The 19,357-nt window shown below is 40.0% G+C and overlaps 2 protein-coding genes across 4 annotated transcripts; both read left to right on the top strand.

Moving 5' to 3' along the window:
- The first annotated feature begins 367 nt into the window (after positions 1-367).
- On the top strand, positions 368-5,989 carry LOC148402493 (serine/arginine-rich splicing factor 6-like). The gene is made up of 6 exons (XM_088360478.1): positions 368-558; positions 915-1,075; positions 3,354-3,472; positions 3,534-3,736; positions 3,824-3,901; positions 4,719-5,989. Exons 1-6 carry the CDS (start codon positions 452-454, stop codon positions 5,101-5,103), a joined length of 1,053 nt encoding a protein of 350 aa, XP_088216604.1. The 5' UTR covers positions 368-451; the 3' UTR covers positions 5,104-5,989.
- Positions 5,990-6,107: 118 nt separating this feature from the next.
- Positions 6,108-18,741, top strand: l3mbtl1 (L3MBTL histone methyl-lysine binding protein 1). Of its 3 annotated transcripts, none has more exons than XM_088360441.1 (22): positions 6,108-6,247; positions 7,607-7,811; positions 8,501-8,682; positions 8,968-9,097; positions 10,228-10,390; positions 10,471-10,609; positions 10,983-11,028; positions 11,597-11,685; positions 12,284-12,388; positions 12,528-12,663; positions 12,814-12,905; positions 13,633-13,784; positions 14,089-14,165; positions 14,448-14,533; positions 14,932-15,042; positions 15,106-15,247; positions 15,495-15,597; positions 15,690-15,878; positions 15,956-16,005; positions 16,678-16,835; positions 16,922-16,984; positions 17,389-18,741. In XM_088360441.1, exons 2-22 carry the CDS (start codon positions 7,637-7,639, stop codon positions 17,521-17,523), a joined length of 2,523 nt encoding a protein of 840 aa, XP_088216567.1. In that variant the 5' UTR covers positions 6,108-6,247; positions 7,607-7,636; the 3' UTR covers positions 17,524-18,741. The 3 variants fall into 3 exon arrangements, with proteins under 3 accessions (XP_088216567.1, XP_088216575.1, XP_088216583.1); XM_088360449.1 differs by having other exon boundaries at positions 6,231-6,354; XM_088360457.1 differs by lacking the exons at positions 6,108-6,247; positions 16,922-16,984; positions 17,389-18,741 and adding an exon at positions 16,183-16,234 and having other exon boundaries at positions 7,622-7,811; positions 16,678-16,815.
- Positions 18,742-19,357: the final 616 nt, after the last annotated feature.

The raw sequence follows: 19,357 nt of genomic DNA, 5'->3' as shown, positions 1-19,357 counted from the left end.
CTAGAGAAAAAATAAGAAGGCCAAATTGCATTTAGCAAAGAATAGAAATGAGCCACAGAAGTTTTAGAACAAATTTGTATGGACTGATAAAACCCAGACCAAAGTGATGAAATGTCCAAAACATGAAGGAAGAAAGGATTTATGATCCAGAAGCTAATCCGTCATGGCATGTGCCCTGCGATTGACGGGACCAGTTCATGCTGTTGTCTGCCTTTCGCCGGATGACAAGCGGTGCTGAAAATGAATTGACAGGTGGAATTCAAGGCTTTAAATTTGAAGTTTTAATGCCGGAAGTAAGCCGTCATTTGCTCATCTCTGATTGGCTTCTCGTTAGAAAAAGAATTTGACGTAATCGACCACACTTTTTCTGTCGGCCATTTCTTTTTTCTCTCAGCGAAGCCAACAAGCAGCAGAAAAAAAAGAGTTCGCGATTAGGTTTGACTGATTCAACATGCCTCGCGTTTACATTGGACGACTTGGCTACCATGTCCGCGAAAAGGACGTGCAGCGGTTTTTTGGCAGCTTTGGCAAGCTCTTGGAAGTGGATTTAAAAAACGGGTGAGTTTCTTGCTGTGGGCCTCGCTTTTTCAACGTCAACCAAAATGTCTGAGGCGCGCTTTTTTTTTTTTTTTTCCTTCAACTACCAGCTTTCGATTTACGCACGCGTTTGACAGCATTTACATATTTTACATACACTTATATATTCAGGAGTGTGATTCTTGCGACACCCACTTATAGTCTTGAACACGGTAGTTGAGTTTTTGTAACTTTATGTGTGACGTTTTTAGTTAAACGCCGCATGGCCAATATGGCGTATGGAGTTCGCTACGATGCTAACGCTAGCTTAGCGCACGAACAGAGTGAAAGCTTGTTCTGATTTGATGTCGTCACGAATATCCACCCCTGCTCAACAGATACGGTTTCGTGGAGTTTGAGGACAACCGGGATGCCGACGACGCCGTGTACGAGCTGAACGGAAAAGATCTGTGCGGCGAGAGGGTGATCGTCGAGCATGCCCGCGGGCCTCGGCGTGACCGGGACAGCTACGGTGGGGGCTCCTGGGGTGATGGCCGCAGTAAGTTCAGTCCGTTACAACAATACCCTGTGAACCACTTCACCTCGAAGGGAGGTGTGGATGTGGACTGCACACAGAATTTGTCGGTTGATTTCTGGTTCTTGCTAACGTTGACTTTACAGAAGGCCTCTTTGGTAACATTCTGCTTTAAGCGGTTTCTTTTTGGGGAACATATGTGCATGTTTGCTAATGTAATCCAATGAGAATTATATATTTCACAGTTAGATTGCCGTACAGTATGACCATTGAATATTAATATTAAAATAAAAAGCATTTGATTGTTACAGTGGAACCTCAAAGCAGTTAATCCGGTGAGTCAGGTCTGCTCGAGCCCGAGATGATCCCTGCCAAACATTGTTCTAAATAATTTAAAATATATTTCTAAAATTATTTTTTCAATGCATCGGTCCAGACCCCTTAAGACCAGAGGGAGACAAAAATCCTCTCGCCAGCTTGCCTTTAAGTTTGCACATGCAAGGGGATGAGACAAATGAGTTTTTCATCAGAATGTTTTATTTCTGTAAATGTATGTGATCAAATGCTTCTTTTGTCATTTCCGTGTTATGAGTAGTTAATTACACTAGCCATCCAAATCGTTTGTTCCCCTCAAGCACATAACGCGTTCATGGTAGTAATATAAAGTATAATATGAATTATAGTAATTTATTCAGTACCTTTATGAATAAAGAGTTGGGTTCAGTCATGGTGGTATTTCTCTCCCCGGAAATGTCTTAGCTATAAAATAGATTGCATGATCAAATCTGTATTACGCACAGTAAAATATAAAAATATTTCTAAAGTGCTAGAAAAGAGTCTAGATATTTTAAGTAAGTGTCAAAAATGTTTAACACAAAGTTGTGTTTGATTAAAGTTTCTGTACCATTCCACACCAAATTTTGCTGGGCTCATGGTGATTCTCGTTTTGTTGTGGTGCGAGTACATTGACAAACACAAAGTGACCACACCAGCATCACTGAGACATCACATCGGACATTTGGGATGTTGGATTTTTGAGTTTCCACTGTATTCCATGTCCATGCAGAACTATTGTTTTCATTAAGTGTTCATCTCATTTGTTGTCATGTGGTGCGCAGCCATATGAGCAATTGATTTTTATTTACAGTTTTTGCTTCTGAGCTTAAATAATAGAACTTGTGAGTTGTTGCACCTCCCTGTCAAGTTCACCTCACTCTTTATCACACTCTGTTACACTTGTTTTGTGTCATTTGTTTGGGAGGGACAACAATTTGTGAGACATACCAGACAGCGAACCAGAGAGCAGGGACTTTGGAGTAGATTATAGCAACAACCATTGTGGCCCCAGGAGAGGAATTGACCAAAAAAGACTTAATTATGACCACTGTAGTTTAGTGTGTGTGGATTTGTGTACCTCACAATCAGTCATTGAATCCACACCAGGGTAATTTTTAATTGACTCATCTGTAGTAGACAAATATTTATTTTCATGTGATGTGCATTTCATTTTTAAAATTTATATCTACTTTTATATTCAACATTAACAAAGTCCTTGATGTTTCAATTTGAAAGAGTCCAGTTGCGGGCTGTGGCTGAGAGTCCATTGAGGCTAAAGATGACTGGCTAAGATGACTGCCTGTCCCGTTTGGCCTTGGCTTTCACCTTTACAATGTGTGTGTGACCTTTGCCCCCCCCTTGATCCTTGGCTGACCTAACCGGAAGCCATGATGACATCAGCCTTTTGCCAATAGACCCGGGGTGATGGTGAGGATTGCCATTGGTTTCTATGTTGACAGCAAACACACGCGGAGCGGCTCTAGTAATCAACTTGCAATCGTTTAATAGTTGTGAGTAAGGTGGAAAAGTAAACTTTTGTCACCTAGCCTCGTTCTTACCTTCCAATTTGATAATGACAAGAACGTCCCATATGGATGCATCCTGTGTGTCTGTGTTACAGGGTTTGGAGGTATTGAAAGAACATCACTGTCCTTTTTCTTTTATGCCACTAAGCCAAAATGCCATAAATCGGAGTAAGAAAAAGGCTTTGTATTGTTGTGGAAAGCTGCAGTGGTGTTCTTTGCAGCAGAACTCAACCACCAAATACACAAAGATCCAAACTTTGTAAAGCTCGCGCAGTGGCTCTGAAGCCTCGTGATTAGATTATGGTGCCAGCCTTTTATTAAATGCACACTTAAGTTGTCCTCATACTAGGCAAAGCTCTGTCACAACCTTGACCAGTGGAATATGTGAAGCCACCGACCGCGGTGTTTCTAAATTTGTCCACATGCTATTGTTTTTCAAGGTAGCAGTTACAGCAGCCGAAGCCGCACAGGAAGGGACAAGTACGGACCCCCCGTTCGTACCGAATACCGTCTGATTGTGGAAAACTTGTCCAGCCGCTGCAGTTGGCAGGACCTCAAGGTACAACTTTGTTTCCTACTGTTTGTCAGTGCTGCTGGCCTCACTCTCCAGTCCTCTCCAGGATTTCATGCGTCAGGCAGGTGAGGTCACTTACGCTGACGCCCACAAGGAGCGTGCCAATGAGGGAGTGATCGAGTTCCGTAGCCATTCAGACATGAAGCGGGCTATCGACAAATTGGATGGGACGGACATCAATGGCAGAAAGATTCGTCTGGTGCCGGACAGGCCCCGCAGGCCAAGGTCCTACTCTGGCAGCCGTTCCAGGTCGGACTGTTTCTTACCGATTTAGACTATTGTTTTTGGTGTATCCCAATTATTAATACATTAGTCTGCATATATTGCCTTTGACAGATCTCGTAGCCGCCGCCGTTCCCGCAGCAGGAGCCGTAGGAGCAGAAGCTCTAGAAGTCGCTCCAGATCCAAATCTCGGTGAGAAAAGTCATTGTCAGTTCTGTGAAACTTGTGGTTTTTGTTTGTTTATTATTTATTTTTTTAACCCCTGGTTGGAATTTCCAGAAAAACAAGATAACCATGGCAAATAATGGACATGGGAAAAAAATCCTCAATACAATCTTTTAAGTGTTAAAAAACATCATAACTATAAATAAGAAACTGTAAAGACATTCAAAGTGCAAGTCAAGTATTTTAAAAAGGTTGCTGTTAAAGGCTTAGTTAGGTAAAAAAATTCAATGTTCTCTCTGTTTAATGTGTTTGGCTTCGCCAGTTAAAACATGGGATTCTGGATAGTATTGATAATAATGAATTGACAAAATGGCCACCCCTCTGAGTTGAATAAGAGGGATATTTGCTGTGTAATTCATATTCCACAAACACAATATTAATTAGAATGCCATGCATAGAATCACGGGACTGCATAGAATTTACTGTAAAGAACATTTTGAATTGACTTCCACCTTAATATATATATATATTTTATTACTTGACACGTTTGCCCGGTCAAGTCAGATTTCACAAAACCCCAAAGAGAAAGCATAGTACAAAACTTAAATCTAACTGCTCAAGATTTGCTGAGGTTTGGTGCGCCACTAGCACACACACGACTGTGACCTGAAGGTGCCCGTAACTTTAATAAATGTTTTGCCACAAATCCATCATAATCTAAATTTTTAAAACTGAAGTGGGTTTCAGTTTGAAACATATATTTTATGACTAAAGATGATTAGAGCAGTAGTGGCTGTGGAGAAATTCGGTTAACTTAAGCCGCTTTCGGTTTCGCTCCATGCAGGTCTGGTTCGCGCAGCCACAAGAGAGCAAGGAAGTCTCGCTCCAAGTCTGGCGAGAGCAAGTCGCGCTCTCGCAACCGCAAGTCCCGTTCGCGGTCCAAATCCCCATCCCGATCCCCCAAGCAAAAATCTAAATCCCGCTCAAAGAGTCGTTCCAAGGTGAAGTCTGAGCGAGATTCCCGTTCCCCGTCCAAGGAGAAAGCTGACGAGAAGTCCCGCAGTCGCTCTGCCTCTCCTGTAGAGAATGGCAACGATGAACGAGAGGCCAAATCCGCATCCCGCTCGCCTTCACCGCGTGAGAATGATCGCAATTCCCCATCCAGAGAGAGGCGTTCAGCCTCCCGCTCAAGATCTCGTTCGCGGTCTAGATCAGCTTCTCAGGATTAGTACAGAATTCACATCGAGTGCCAGTCCTTTGCTGTACATAGCAAGCAGTGTTGACTTTCTGGTTGCTATTTAACAGATCATTCACATCGGTCTTTAAATAATTGTTTCTGTTCTAGTTTCAGTCAGATTCATTGCATCTTTTGCTGGGTCCTACACATCCAGCTGGCTTCCTAATAGATGTGCAAACTAAGTTAAATTAAGTAAGTTATAACTTACTTAATTTTGATTATCTTCCTCCCCACTTTTTCCCGGTTGTAACATGCTTTGGTCTTCTCTTCAAAACATGTATTCATGAAAATGGGTGGTTGGGTTTCATTCAAGCTTCAATGGACTGTTGACAGGCTATGTACAGCGGTGCTCCGATCAATTGGCCGATTTTTGTAAAGTATGTGCCCGACATGTCTATCAATGCCTTTCTTTGCCAATCAGCAACGTTCACCTCACAGCTCGTACTTGGAGATTAGAGACCAGCTTTTGTGCAGTGTAGCAGTCCCTCCTTTAATGAGCAGCTAATGCATGTGATTGAAGTGTGGGCTAATCTCAGTCATAGATAGGTATCAGAATTGGCAGTTTAAAATCCTGATCGGAACACCCCTTGTACAGTAACCGTTGTCTCTAGTCAGAATTACAGGATTTAGGTTTGACATCGCAAAAATATTTGTGATGTCTTTATTTTTCATTTTCCGGATAGAATTGTGTTAAGAGGAATGATTGTTTGGAATGTTTAACAATGTTATCTTTGAACTGTAATACAGCAGAGTTTGGAATGTCTACTTGTGGACTTGTACCAATGATTTTTTTTTTTTTTTTTTTTGGTGCATTTTTTCTTTATGCTGGCATCTCAACTTTTTTTTGTTTTCTATGTCCATTAAAGATCTTAAACTAACGCGTTGGTTTGTGAAGCTTTTCGTTATGTGTCGACAGGACCCACATTCTAGTAATGATATATTATAAGCACGCCTTCGCCAATAAAGCTTGGTAAGAAATTAAAAGGCGGATGCTGCGTTTAGACTACTTCATAAGCACTAATGAATCTAGTTTGGACCGTCACAAAGCGCTGTGGTTCCGTTGAAGTGTCGACTGCTTGCCTAATGCGCCCGCGCATGCGTAGTGTGAGCCCGGGGGCCGCAGGAGAGCAGAGCTGGTAAGCCCAAATTTTCACTTCTAAAATTGCCACAGCCGCGAATCAGCTCAATTTTAGTGATGGTCTGCGTGCAAGTGAGGTGCCGTCGTGATAACAATTGATGTAATGTAAGTGCCTTCCTTGTTCCTCTTTTTCTTAAGCGCTGAGACGTTTTAGCTTTAATAAGGGCACCATCAGCCGCCAAGCTTTTAGCATAATATTAAGAAAATGGCACCGGTTTAATTGTCGTAATTGATTTAATTAGTTGAAAATAGTACAAACGTCTTTGTTTCTATTATAGACCCAAACGCTAGATATTATTACAAGGTTAAAAAATATTTATATTTTTAGTCAATGTAACCGGAATACGTGTCGGCGTTCATTTTACTAAAAGTCGTTTTTAGATGTTCGGTATTGTTTTTTTCTTTCCTTTTTTTTTTTTTTTTAGCCTTAAGCTTTTCACAACCTCCGCCATTTTAAATGAAGATTTGTCATCTTGTTACATTAATACATTTAGGCGTAATAGTCTGTTTTATTGAATGGCTGTTTTAAAGTCATCGTGTTCCTCATTGTACAAAATAACATTCGTAAGTAAATACTGTAATCACTTTACATATGAACGGTTGAAGAAAACCCATTTAGGGGGTGTCTGCTCAATTTAGTTTTTTTTCCTGAGACAGTGACATTCCTTGGTTACACTTGAGGTCAACAGTATCAAAGCTCTTAATTTAAGAATAGCCTTCAAACCACAATAATAAACATAACAGTGGTGAAAATTTGTTGCACTGGTTACAGTGTCAGTCCAAACCGAACATTAACATTTATTTCAAGGTTTTCCAAAACAACCCCAAAATTCCCATTTATTTTTTTGGTTTATAAACCTTGACTTTAGAGAGAGGTATTAATCTATCGTGTTAATAGTCATCTTCAATCATTAAGCTCATTTTCAGTAAAGTGGTTCCTCAAAGGTCCAAGATAATCCGATATGGATGCTGATCAACCTCCAATTTGTCCAACCTTTTTTTTCTCCCCCTCACGAAAGCTCTTCTAGCTTATTTTTTAATGAAAAATTCAAAGTTGCCTGACTTAAGAGGGTCTAATGAATTTGGTTAAGGAGGGGTGAAGGTCAAAGCTGTAGTTCCATCCAATGTGAGCATTATTATATTTAGTAAAGGCAGAGGTTTTGCTGGATTCCTTGTATCGAATCTGTGAGGTATCATGTGCAACCTTGCAGACTAGTACAGTAATGCTTTATAATGTTTGCTAACTTAAACGTACATCAACGTGGACATCACGTGCTTTATATGCTAGTAGAACCGTCTCTTGCTGATTCGGAAAAGGAAGGTAATCATAATGATACGAGTTCTCATTGTGTTGCAGCACTCCAAATAAAAGCACAGGGCCACTACTATGAGTGCCAAAGTCAACATGGAGTGTCCGCCCAAAGAGCCCGACTGTGCCCCCGTGACCCCGCCAGCCTTGCCCGCACCTTCGCCAGGCGATCCCATCCTTCTCTGCGGGGTAGATAGCGTGGCCAAGAAGCCTCGGCCTCAGATGCACACCACCACTGCTTTGCTCCTACCAGGTGATGACATTGGAATCGTACAACCTAATCTGGACTACATGTAAACACAAAGCCAAACGTGCAGTCGCTCTGAAGTGTTGTTGAATGTCATATCACAGTTATCTTTTGACTGTACTTGACTTTCTTTTTTTTTTTAAGTAGAGCTGGCAAAACCAAATCTAGAAACGTGCTATTATCAGTGACATTTTTAGATTTACAAACAGAGCCGAGCTACTGACGTCGAATAGCATGTGTTCACAGGATAAATAAAACACTTTGAAGACTCGAAGCGTATGAAACCATCTCCTGAAGTGGCTACTTGTTGTTAGGCAGACTTTGTGCCAATATTTGCAATCCAAAAATTGTTTAATGCCACTTGCTCACATTATTGTTTCCTTAGCAACATGGGCTTCAGGGCTCCGATGCACCGCACTGTAAAGGAATGGATAAAGAAAGTCAGCATGAACAAGACAGACACAAAAGCAAAGAACATTTTCCAAAAATTGTTTTAATAATTTATATATACGTATATATATATATATATATATATATATATATATATATATATATATATATATATATATATATATATATATATATTCAACAGCAAATTCACATTTGAATCATAGAATTTTTATTTTTTTTCATCTTCTTGAACTGGTCAGTCTATTTGCCCTTATTACAAAACGGTCACCGTTTGTACTCTCCAGCTCCGGGCCATCAAAAAGTGGAGCTGGCACCAACCATGGCAGTGGCAGACCCGAGTAAAGCAGGCATGGCAACTGAGACAGTCAAGCCCGCTTTGACAGCACAAGTGGCAGGAGCTTGTAGCATCGTTCACGTCCTGGAGTGGAAGGAAGGGATGGCCATCCTTCCTGGGAGTAACCTCAAGGTGTACAGGGAGCCCAATAAGTTATTTTCTGTTAAAACGTATTTAATTTGACTTCGTTGTATATTTATGTGCGATTTCATTTGGTTTGCCTGTAATCTCGTTTAAGTCAAACATTATTAAAATGCTAGTGAACAACAATTTTCAATAACACAACGGGTGTATTAAAGCTGTCAAAAGCCTGACATCGCATTAGTAAACACGGCTATTAACTACACAACGAATAACTGTATAAGTAGCTAAAAGAAAAAAAAAAACAATGTGTGTGCATCTGTTTCTGTGGTTTAGTTCTGTGTCAGCGATGTAGGAGCCTTAAGTACACTGATCACACCAGGGACCCCCAGCACCACCAATGAACCTGCAGCAGGGACTTCTGGTAGACTGATCAACGCAGAGGGCTCTCCACTGGACAAGCCAGGTAAGCCAGACAATTGTGGTTTTTGCAATTGTTGGATAACTTGAAATTAAGACAAATGCACCATTTGTTCATAATGAAATGTGTTACACATGTTTTTAACTATCGTCCAGAATTTAGTAGCACGATAGAGGAATAGAATTGCTTAGAATCCAACTTTATAACCGAATCAGTGCTCTATATGAAGTATGAATTATGATCACAAAGAAATAAATGTGCACAAGGAGTGGTCACTCTAGAATTATTTGCAGTAAGGGATGTCTTCATCATCCAGTTTGATCAGTGTCTGATTTGGCATAGAAGCAAAAGAATGAATACATCCAACAGGCTCGACTGCATTACATGATTTTCTGCATGTAGTGCAATCAAGGTATCATTTACTGTGTACAGAATTAATGAATACTTTCTTTTCATTTGTACTTCACCATAATGACACAACAGTTTGTGTTGTGTGTGTTTTGTGGCTCTGATCTATATGTGGCAACCTGTCATTATATCCACACGTGCTCTATTGACTTTGACAGAGATGATGGCTCCAATGTGACTCTGACAGTGTGCTAGAAACAACACTCACCTCACCAGTCATTTCACTAGGTGTACTTGCATACAGAGCCCTCCGGAATCATTGCCACCCATATTTAAGACAAAATTAAAGCCTTAAGATAAATTCAATTTTTATTGCATGGAGAAACATGCTCTCAACCTGTAAGTTGTAGACGTGCTTCCCTAGACACAGAATCAACCTCCTCCCATGGGCATCCCAGTCCCAAGAACTCACCCCCAGTGAAATTCTGTGGGGTGAGATGAAGAGGAGAGTGCAGGGGATAGACTGCTGGGTGATTTAGAGAAATTTTGCAAGAAGTAATGGTTGAACAGAAGATTGGATTAAAGGTCATAATCACACACACACGCGCACACATTAGAAACTAAAGAACACACCTTAACTGGGATGCCAATGAGTTAAAAACAATTAAACTTAGTCTTCCATGTATGTTTAATGTTACTTTTTTTAATGATGTTCTCTTATTGTCCTCAAGGCATATTGTTCTGAACAGCCAGAACAGAGTTGTGTACCACTTCCATATTCTAAAAAAAATATATCATGGACCTTGTTCATTTGTGTTGTTTCACAGATATGTCGCCTCCTGTGGTCACAGTGAGCAGTGCAGGTGTGGAGCCAGAGAGCTTACTTCAGGTGAAACCGGAGGTCCAAATGGGACTGGGCCAGCAGAACCATGATCCCAAAGCTCAGAAGATTTACAAAGAAGAACTACGCAGAGAGCCTATGGTAGATAAGTACGTTGATGCACCTCCTATTCTGTCACTCAATCACTTTTGGGAGGCGCATGCATTTGGAAGCCAACTGTGCTCCCCAGGAGGAGTGTTGGAGTGGAGAAGGTCCCCGCTGGTGCAAGAGTCTCCTCTTTAAATGTTGATCATCTGAAGCCGATGAGGAAGAGGAAGAGAAAGGAATGTCTGGGGCCCTCTGATGAAGACTCTGACATGGAGGGCATGGTGGGATTTATATTTTACCCATTACTCATATGTAACGTGTTGGAATACAGTACAATACTATATATTGGATTTGTCATGTTATTGGATTAAGTCGGCATGGGTATGGCACTGACTGCCAAAGACTCTTTAACCTTATTAACCTTTGTGTGTGTGTGTGTGTGTGTGTGTGTATGTGTGTGTATATATATGTATATATATATATATATATATATATATATATATATAGTCATATATAAAGAGAACTTCAAAAGAAGGGGCCCATTGCTTCTCTTCCATTGCTGACTCTTACCTGCATATTTAACCTTAACTTGTCCTATTTATCACTTGTAGAAAATAATGTTGGAACAGCATAACAATTATTTTTTTTTTGTAGGAGGACAAAATGGAAGATCTAAAAGCAGATGGCAGATACATCAGAGGTGATGGGATCGATGACCTTTTTATGCTTTTTGTTTACAAGTTTACAACCACTTTGCCTTTTCCATTAAGATTATGTTTATTAGTTTACATCAACTGTTCAGCAATCAGGCAGTACGGTGACATAGTTAGCGTGTGTGCCTCACAGTCAAGAGTTTATGGGTTTGAATCCCAGCTCAGGCCCTTCTGCGTGGATTCTGTTTTTATAGTTTCCAAAGTGAATTAGTAATTATAAAGCTGATAAATGTTGCTAAATTATCTAAAGTGAAATCCCACTTAACATGTTTGGAATGTTAATAATTAGCATTAATAATTAGTAGAATAATTCTTAATGGCTAAAATACGGTGCGTGGAATTTGAGGTTAGATCAGTGAGATCAGCACAGGGCTCATCAACGTCTGAGGCTGACTGCACCCAGAGTACTGAGTAGACGACCATATTTAGACAACTGTCTTCCACTGACATCATTTTGTGCTAAAAGTAGAAAAAGACGGCTTCAAAGCTCCCAGTGAAGTCACAAGGCTTACTGCTGCAATGATCATTGCGTAATTTGGCCACTTTGGTTTGAAGGGGGAGACATGAAGACGGAACCCTGGACGTGGACCCAGTATTTAGAGGAAACCAAAACTATCGCTGCACCCGACAAGCTTTTCCAAGAGGTAGCTTTTCACATATATTCGCATCTGTAGTGTATTTTTAATTTCCATTAAAGAAAAAAAACCCAATACTTTTAATTGTTAGTGTTTAATAAAAAATGTGGTTCAAATTGCTGCCATAATATTCAGTTATGTACAATAATGACATATTGTAAACCTATGACACTGTGACATACTGTTAACTAATTGTAAAAAACTCACAACACAAACTAGTATTCTGTCAGCGAACCGCTAAGAATTGTGCTGGGACCAATATCCGGTCCTGACTCAAAGTACGGGAAAACTGCTTTGACTGTATAATTGCTGTTAGTTTGGAAAAGGCTCATCCGAACACACTGTACTTCTGGATTTATTGTAATTGAGCCCAATGAACATGAGTGAACAGGAAAAAGGATCTGGATTGGGTCCCAGTATGTCACAGTTGCTGCCATCTGCTCTTCCAAATAAATGCACACGTAACCAATAAAGTTACTTTGTAATTCCATTTCTAACAAGCATTTTGTTCTTGTCCAGACTTGGAGAGCACTTGCAGTAAATGAACAAGTGACTAATAAATTTACTTTGTATTTCAATCTCTAAAAAACATTTTGTTCTTGTCCAGACTCAGAGAGCGCCTGCAGTAAAGAACGGCTTCAAACAGGGGATGAAGCTGGAGGGCATCGATCCACAGCACCCGTCTATGTATTTTGTCCTTACTGTGGCCGAGGTAATACGCACTGTGTATTTGTATCTTCATGGCCGACGTTGTGGTGTCAGTTTCAGTCGAGTGCATGATGAAAGCCTTGCAAAGTGCACCGTATAGCGCTTGCTGGCAGTAGGGCTTTTTGACTGTTGTCATCATGCAGGTGTGTGGCTACCGACTCCGTCTCCATTTTGACGGCTACTCTGACTGCCACGACTTTTGGGTGAATGCCAACTCGCCGGATGTGCACCCTGCAGGCTGGTGCGAGAGCACAGGACACAAACTGCACACACCTAAAGGTCAGCAGTGACGACACTCTACCCTCATCCAAAGAGACTAATGAAATGTCGACAATTATAACAGCCTGCTTATTGGGCTTTTATTTAGACAACACTTCCACAGTATTATTCCGTTGATGACATACAGTAGATGTCATCACCACTCCCCAGGTTGTAAAGAAGAAGAGTTTACATGGACCAACTACCTAAGAATGACAAAAGCACAAGTGGCCCCCAAAGAGCTGTTTGCCAGTCCAGGAAGGGTAATTCATTCAAAAAATGATTACATGAAAATATGTTTACATGAATATTATTGATTTACATAATACACAAAAAAGTGTCAGGACACACCTTTTCATCACTTAAGAAATTTATGGGATCACTTAATAAATGTATGGGTTGGCTTTTAACCCTTCCCTGCCTCGTAATTAAGTTCCAATCAGATTGATGTGGTCATTGTCGTGCTTACAGCCGCAATGCCAGTACTTTTTTCACTGTATTGTTTGAGTGTGTATTCATCTTTTTGGCAGAGAGTGTCAAACGAAATATTGCTTACATTCCTATTGTTTCAAGGTTGTTTGCTTCGGGGTTGTACCTAATTGTTGTTCCAGTACCCGACAAAGTTAGCACAAAAACAAAACTCCCCCTGTCAGGAAAAAAGGAGAATTACACAACTTAAAGAGGGCAGTATTGCATATTTGACTGAAGTAGGGAAACTTACTAACATGAATGTTGTACTCCCAAACAATGAAGGCTACAATAAAATAATCTGTCTGAGGTTATAATTTGAATTTTTGAACATAATTCGTGTTTAAATTACTGTTTTACGTACTGTAGCTATGTCGTCCAAATGAAAGTGTTTTTTTAGTCTCATCTTTATGTGGCTTTATGTATTTGTCTCCAGAAGTCTAATTATTGGAACCCACATTTAAAAAATTTTCATTTCTTCTACACATTGGTAATATTCTTTTTTTGCCTGCCGTTTAATAGATTAACACCAAGTGTGACTTCGAGATAGGGATGAAACTTGAGGCAGTTGATCGCATGAACCCCTCCCTCATCTGCGTAGCAACCATCACCGATGTGGTGGACGACCGCTTCCTGGTGCACTTTGACAATTGGGACGACACATACGACTACTGGTGAGCCTAAAAAATCCAGATCTGTGCTTAAGTCCACAATTTCCATTGCTGTTTTTTTCTATTGCTCAAGATGGTCAATGATACTGGTGCAAGGCATCACTTAAACTGAAGATGTTAACAAGACCATGCAAAGATGTGCAAAACTCGTCCAAGGCAAATAAAAGTCACGTAAACTGTAAAAGTACTCTTGACTAAAACTCTGTATTACATTGATGATTTACATTATTTTGTGACCCGAAACCAGATTAGATTTTCACTGAGGGTTTTGTCAAACTGGTTTTTAACTGGGGTGTCAAATATGCAGGTGTGATGCCACCAGTCCATACATTCATCCTATTGGTTGGTGCCAGGAGAGAAATCTGCCCTTAACACCACCCCAAGGTGAGAACATTAATTCTCTTCTTACGTTTTTTTACCTGTAAATATAATTTTCTTGTTACGTTGGTCATACCTTTCCTCATATTCCAATGTATTTGTTGTGTGTTGTTTTCTGAAAACAGTTAACATGGCATGCAATGTAGTGTACAAACAATATGCTTGTCAGCATACACTTACTATATATTAAATAGCACATTTTTACTTATCTAGTGAGGTGTGTATTTAAAGTAGACTCACACACACTTGTGATATCAATGGGAATGCTTTTTTTTTTTTTTGCTCCAGATTATCCCGACCAGGGAGCGTTTTCCTGGTCCCACTACTTACGTGAGACTTGTTCTAAGGCAGTTGCAGCTGACTCATTTAAAATGGTGAGTAACAAGAATACGAAAAATTCAGTAAGAAATCCCTCAAAATGCACTTTCAAGATTGCATTGATTACTGATCATTTCTTTCACCTACCCCGCTACATAAATAAACTTTAGAACCTAAGCATGGGGAAAAAGTAGCATATTCTAGTACAGAAGTTGTGTATTTACAATTACTTTTACTTCTGTCAGAGTCAAGTTATTTCTGTGATTGCTGTGTTTTGTTTTAATTTTTTCATGAACGGATTAGTACCAACAATTTTGTCCACATGTGTACATCTACTGTTGATCTGGTAGAAAAGTTAGATCGTTGGAGGTTTTTTTTCATGTCCTGATGTAGTCAAATCTACTGTCAGAGTGAAACAAATGGTCAAGAGTGCTATGTTCCTGTATACATGCAGCGCCCGGCCCACAACTTCCAGCCTCAGATGAAACTGGAGACTGTGGACAAGAGGAGTCCTGGTCTCATCAGAGTGGCAACGGTGGAGGAAGTCGAGACTCACCGTATCAAGGTATGTGGTTGGTGCGTTTGTGAGCTTTGTGTGAGTAGCCCACCATGGTTGTTCTTCCCTCAGATCCACTATGATGGATGGAGTCACATCTATGACGAGTGGATGGACTCTGATCACCCTGACATCCACCCAGCAGGCTGGTGCGAGGCCACAGGTCACCCGCTTAAACCCCCACCACAGGACGCCAAAACACAGCAGATACACGGTAATTGTGAATGTTGGAAGAAATAGGTTAAGCGACTACACTATAATGCTGGTTGTTTTATACATCACAGCCTATCACGGCAATCCCAAGATATGATGCAAATATTCCCTAATGGTTTAAGTGATAGCAACATGCAATTGTGGAATGACAAGACCAAAAATGGTACAAATAGACATTTTTTAAAAAAAGTCAATCAAGTTCTCCTGTCTCATTTTGTATGTCTTTATTATCATATCTATTCACTTAGGTCCAAGGGAGCCTCCCACTCTGGCCGAGTCCACTTTCCCTCCTTCTGTTCCCTGTAAACCCATCAGCCACACCAGAACCAACAAGTACAACTTTCACAACAGGTGAGTACACTATCTGGATTTGTTTTAAGGTATTCATAATGGGACCGTATGTCAAAAGCATTTCACTAATCAGACAACATCCTTTGAAACAGGAAGTGTCCAACTCCAGGTTGTGACGGTTCAGGTCACGTGACCGGTCGCTTCACAGCGCATCACTGTGTTTCGGGTTGCCCGTTAGCTGAGCGCAACCAAGGCAGGCTTAAGGTGGATCTGTCAGACTCTGAGAGTAAGAGGAGTCTCTTTTTTGGCCAGAGAACCAAGAAGACACATTATCGTGGCAGGTAAAGGTGCATGAGTCTGAGTTTGCGTGATCTTTTCCTTTTTTTTTTCTCTTGACGTTTTTTTCTTTTCCACACAGGATTGGACGTCCACCCAAATATAGGAAGAACCAGCAGAGAGACTATCAGAGTAAGTTAGTTTATATAGCAAAGCTTTACTCCCAGATTTCAGATACTTTATTTCATAACAATGCTATTCATTATAATTGGATGTACTGTTTTATTTATTTGTTTTTTGTATTGTTTTGGTTCTTGCATTTTCTTCTACACTATGCTGTATTTTATTTTTAATGTTTTAATTTCATAGTTTTTGTTCTTTGAATCCGATAACCTGTGGCCTTCAGTGAAATGAAGTGCAGGTAAAATACATTTATTATTATTATTGTTGTTATTATCATTATTATCTAGACCCTTTAAACTGTTGGGTTAGAAATTGGACTGACCCTGGAAGTTGGGTATTTGACCCACCTTTCTGGGTCGGTCCAACTTTTAATCCAAATTGGGTTGTTTATAGCCTAGCATTTTTAAGGGCGTAGTAGGAGTAGTAGGAGTAGTAATAGAAGCATTAACATAAAATGGGAAATCATTTCTTAATTCCAGACCTAGTTAAACAAATATACATGAAATGTGAATTCACATGTCACATGTAATAAATGTAATATATCACAGTCAGCTAAATTGCAATTCTGCAATATACAACAAGTGTTTACTGTAGTAAGTGTTGTGCATTTGTGAAATGATGAAGTATATGGAGCATATAATGAAAGTACATACGTATTGTGATTTATGTTTTGGTCATCAGACATTTCATCCGAATGTGTCTATCCATCATTGTTTGTGTCGGCTCTGAGCGGTCAGTCAGACCGCACTCTGTCCCTGTGCTGGGAGCAACACTGTAAACTTCTACCTGGCGTCCTGGGCATTCCTGCCAGTCAGGTGGCGGCTTGGACCGTGGAGGAGGTAAGATGATCATTTCTTGTCTTGACCACTACTTTGAATATTTCAAGTACTAATTACTGTGATCTTTTGTGTGTCTTCTACTACAGGTCTTCAACTTTGTGCACAATTTAATTGGATGTGAGGATCAGGCCCGTCTCTTTAAAGAAGAGGTATGATGCCCATTTTGAACATGTGACAGGTTCACATTTTAGTCTTGGCCTAATCTCATCAGCCAAATTTCGTCATGAAGTCTCGTCATCAAAGAGCCACGTATTGCTCGTCACTTCACGTTGTCATCATGAAAAAAGAGGCTTCACCTAAATAGTTTCATCATTGTTCATAAAAACAGCACTGGTATCATGAGATCAAAATGATGATTAATATAGTTCGGTAGTAAATCAAAGTTGCACTGAATTGGCCTGTCTAAAATGCTGATTTTGAGAATTGCATTTAAAATACTCTCCTGCTTACTGGTAGTTAAACGTCAATTCTTAATTATGTTGACGACTTGTTTGTGTACGACGCCGTTGTTTGTGTACGACACCATCCCAACCTCAACCCCGTCCCATGGCAGATGATTGACGGCGAGGCCTTCTTACTACTGACTCAGGCCGACATTGTGAAGATCATGAGCGTCAAACTCGGCCCCGCCCTCAAGATTTCCAATGCCATCCTTATGTTCAAGAGCACGGACGAGGCTCTCAAATGACTCAGTTCACCCCTTGGGGTTAGGATGGGGATTATCGTGCAGTCATCACGTGCCAAAATCATTGTGCAAGGCAAAGACCCCTTGCCTGAGCCCTTTTTGTGTGTTTTGTGTCCTGTGACCATCAGGTGTACAAGTAGACTCAAAGGACATTTTAGGATGAGAGTGTCAGACACAATATGGATACCAGGGTGAGTGAGGGAGCATCATAACGTTTTGGCTGAGGAAGAATTGCATCATTCTTCTTAACTTTCCCCAAAAAACGAGTTCATGTTCTGATCGGTCGTATTGGTGATTTAATGGGTGGAAATGACTCAAAGAAGTGACAAAATACTGTAACAAATTGCATTTGCGAATGAAATATCAACACTTTTTTATCCAACAGCAGGATCAAAAATATTTCAATGAGGCAATTGAGTCCCCCCATACTTGAGTAGCAACAGTGCTTAGCACAAACCATCAGAGATTGCCATTTACCTTCACGTACATTTAACATGGCTGATAAGTCACTGTTTAGCATTTCATTCACAGTCCTAGATTCAGCAAATGAAATGCACAAATAGTGACCTTGCCCCAACACATACAGTAATACAAGCGGGAACAAATAGATGTACATAAATAGCAACATTTTTGTGCCGTCTACCGTTAAAAAGAAAAAAAAATCAAGGACAATTGCATATCATTGAGTAAACCAGGACAACAGACATTGTCTTGTGGGTAAAGTTCTGCAGTAAAAACTCATTAAATTTCCTCAAAATAATGTATTCATTTATCACTTTAAGTACATGAGGAGAGGACTCTGCATATTGAATAAATAATTTCAGTCTCATTTCCAGCTGAAAGAGTCCCATTCGTCAAAAAACACCTCTTCAGCTAAATATTTGGCCGTTGTGGGAATTTCATTGAAGGAAACCTCTTTTTCCAATTTTTTTATTGCGACATGAAATCCACAGATCAGCTGGAGAGAACTTGGATTTCTAAATCGCACAACTATTTACTTATTCAGCCCCATTCACAAAAGCACAATCGGTGTTGCCATCTTAGCAGTTTGCTCGACATATCTACCGATTTTTAGGACTGCTGTAGCAACTATTTTTCCAAAAAGCAAACCCCGTACCCCATTTTTAGAACCAGTGACTTATGTGTTGTTAACATTTCTCTTGATTACTGTTACAGCCTAAATGAGGTATTGGTAAAGAGAATATTGATGCGACCCAAATTGTCACAACATGGTAAGTAAATATGATTTGTTAAAATTGAAATGAAAATAACATGGAGCAGTTTCAATGTAGTGTAAAAATGAAGCGTGTGGTCCGTGAGTAAACGACAATGCAGTATACTAGGCCGGCCGTTGAAGCTCTATGAAGCTTCTTTTCTGTGCAATAATAATAATAAAATATATATATATTATAATTGTATTATAATTGAAAAAAAAAATCAGTCTCTGAGCTCTGAAAGTTTGTGACTGATGTATTTTTCAGGATTTCTTTACTATTTGCCTTCTTTTCGGTGTTTTGTGCCTCAAATGTGTACACTTTTGAGTTACCACAAAAAAAACAGTATAGGAGCTCAGTAATAATTCTGAATCTAAATGTTATAACTTTAACTGCATTGTTTTTATGCAACAAATTTTATTTGTGGATGCATTGCCATTGGAGCACAACTGTGAACCCCAAATGGGATATAAGAGTGTTTTAAATAACTATGAACAAGTTTACATTTGTGTGTTCTTTGACAGGTTTACACTTGTGTCATTGTCATGATAGGATTTTGTGTGTTATTTCACTGGAATGTCTTAAGGGCTCTTGGCTTTGTCTTTCTCTGGTATGTGTGCGTG

The sequence above is a fragment of the Syngnathus floridae genome, chromosome 2, assembly GCF_059516105.1.
Source record: "Syngnathus floridae isolate MCC-2025c chromosome 2, RoL_Sflo_1.0, whole genome shotgun sequence".
NCBI classification, from domain to species: Eukaryota; Metazoa; Chordata; class Actinopteri; order Syngnathiformes; family Syngnathidae; genus Syngnathus; species Syngnathus floridae.
Note: the sequence above shows the minus strand (reverse complement) of the source record. Positions and strands in the feature narration are given on the sequence as shown.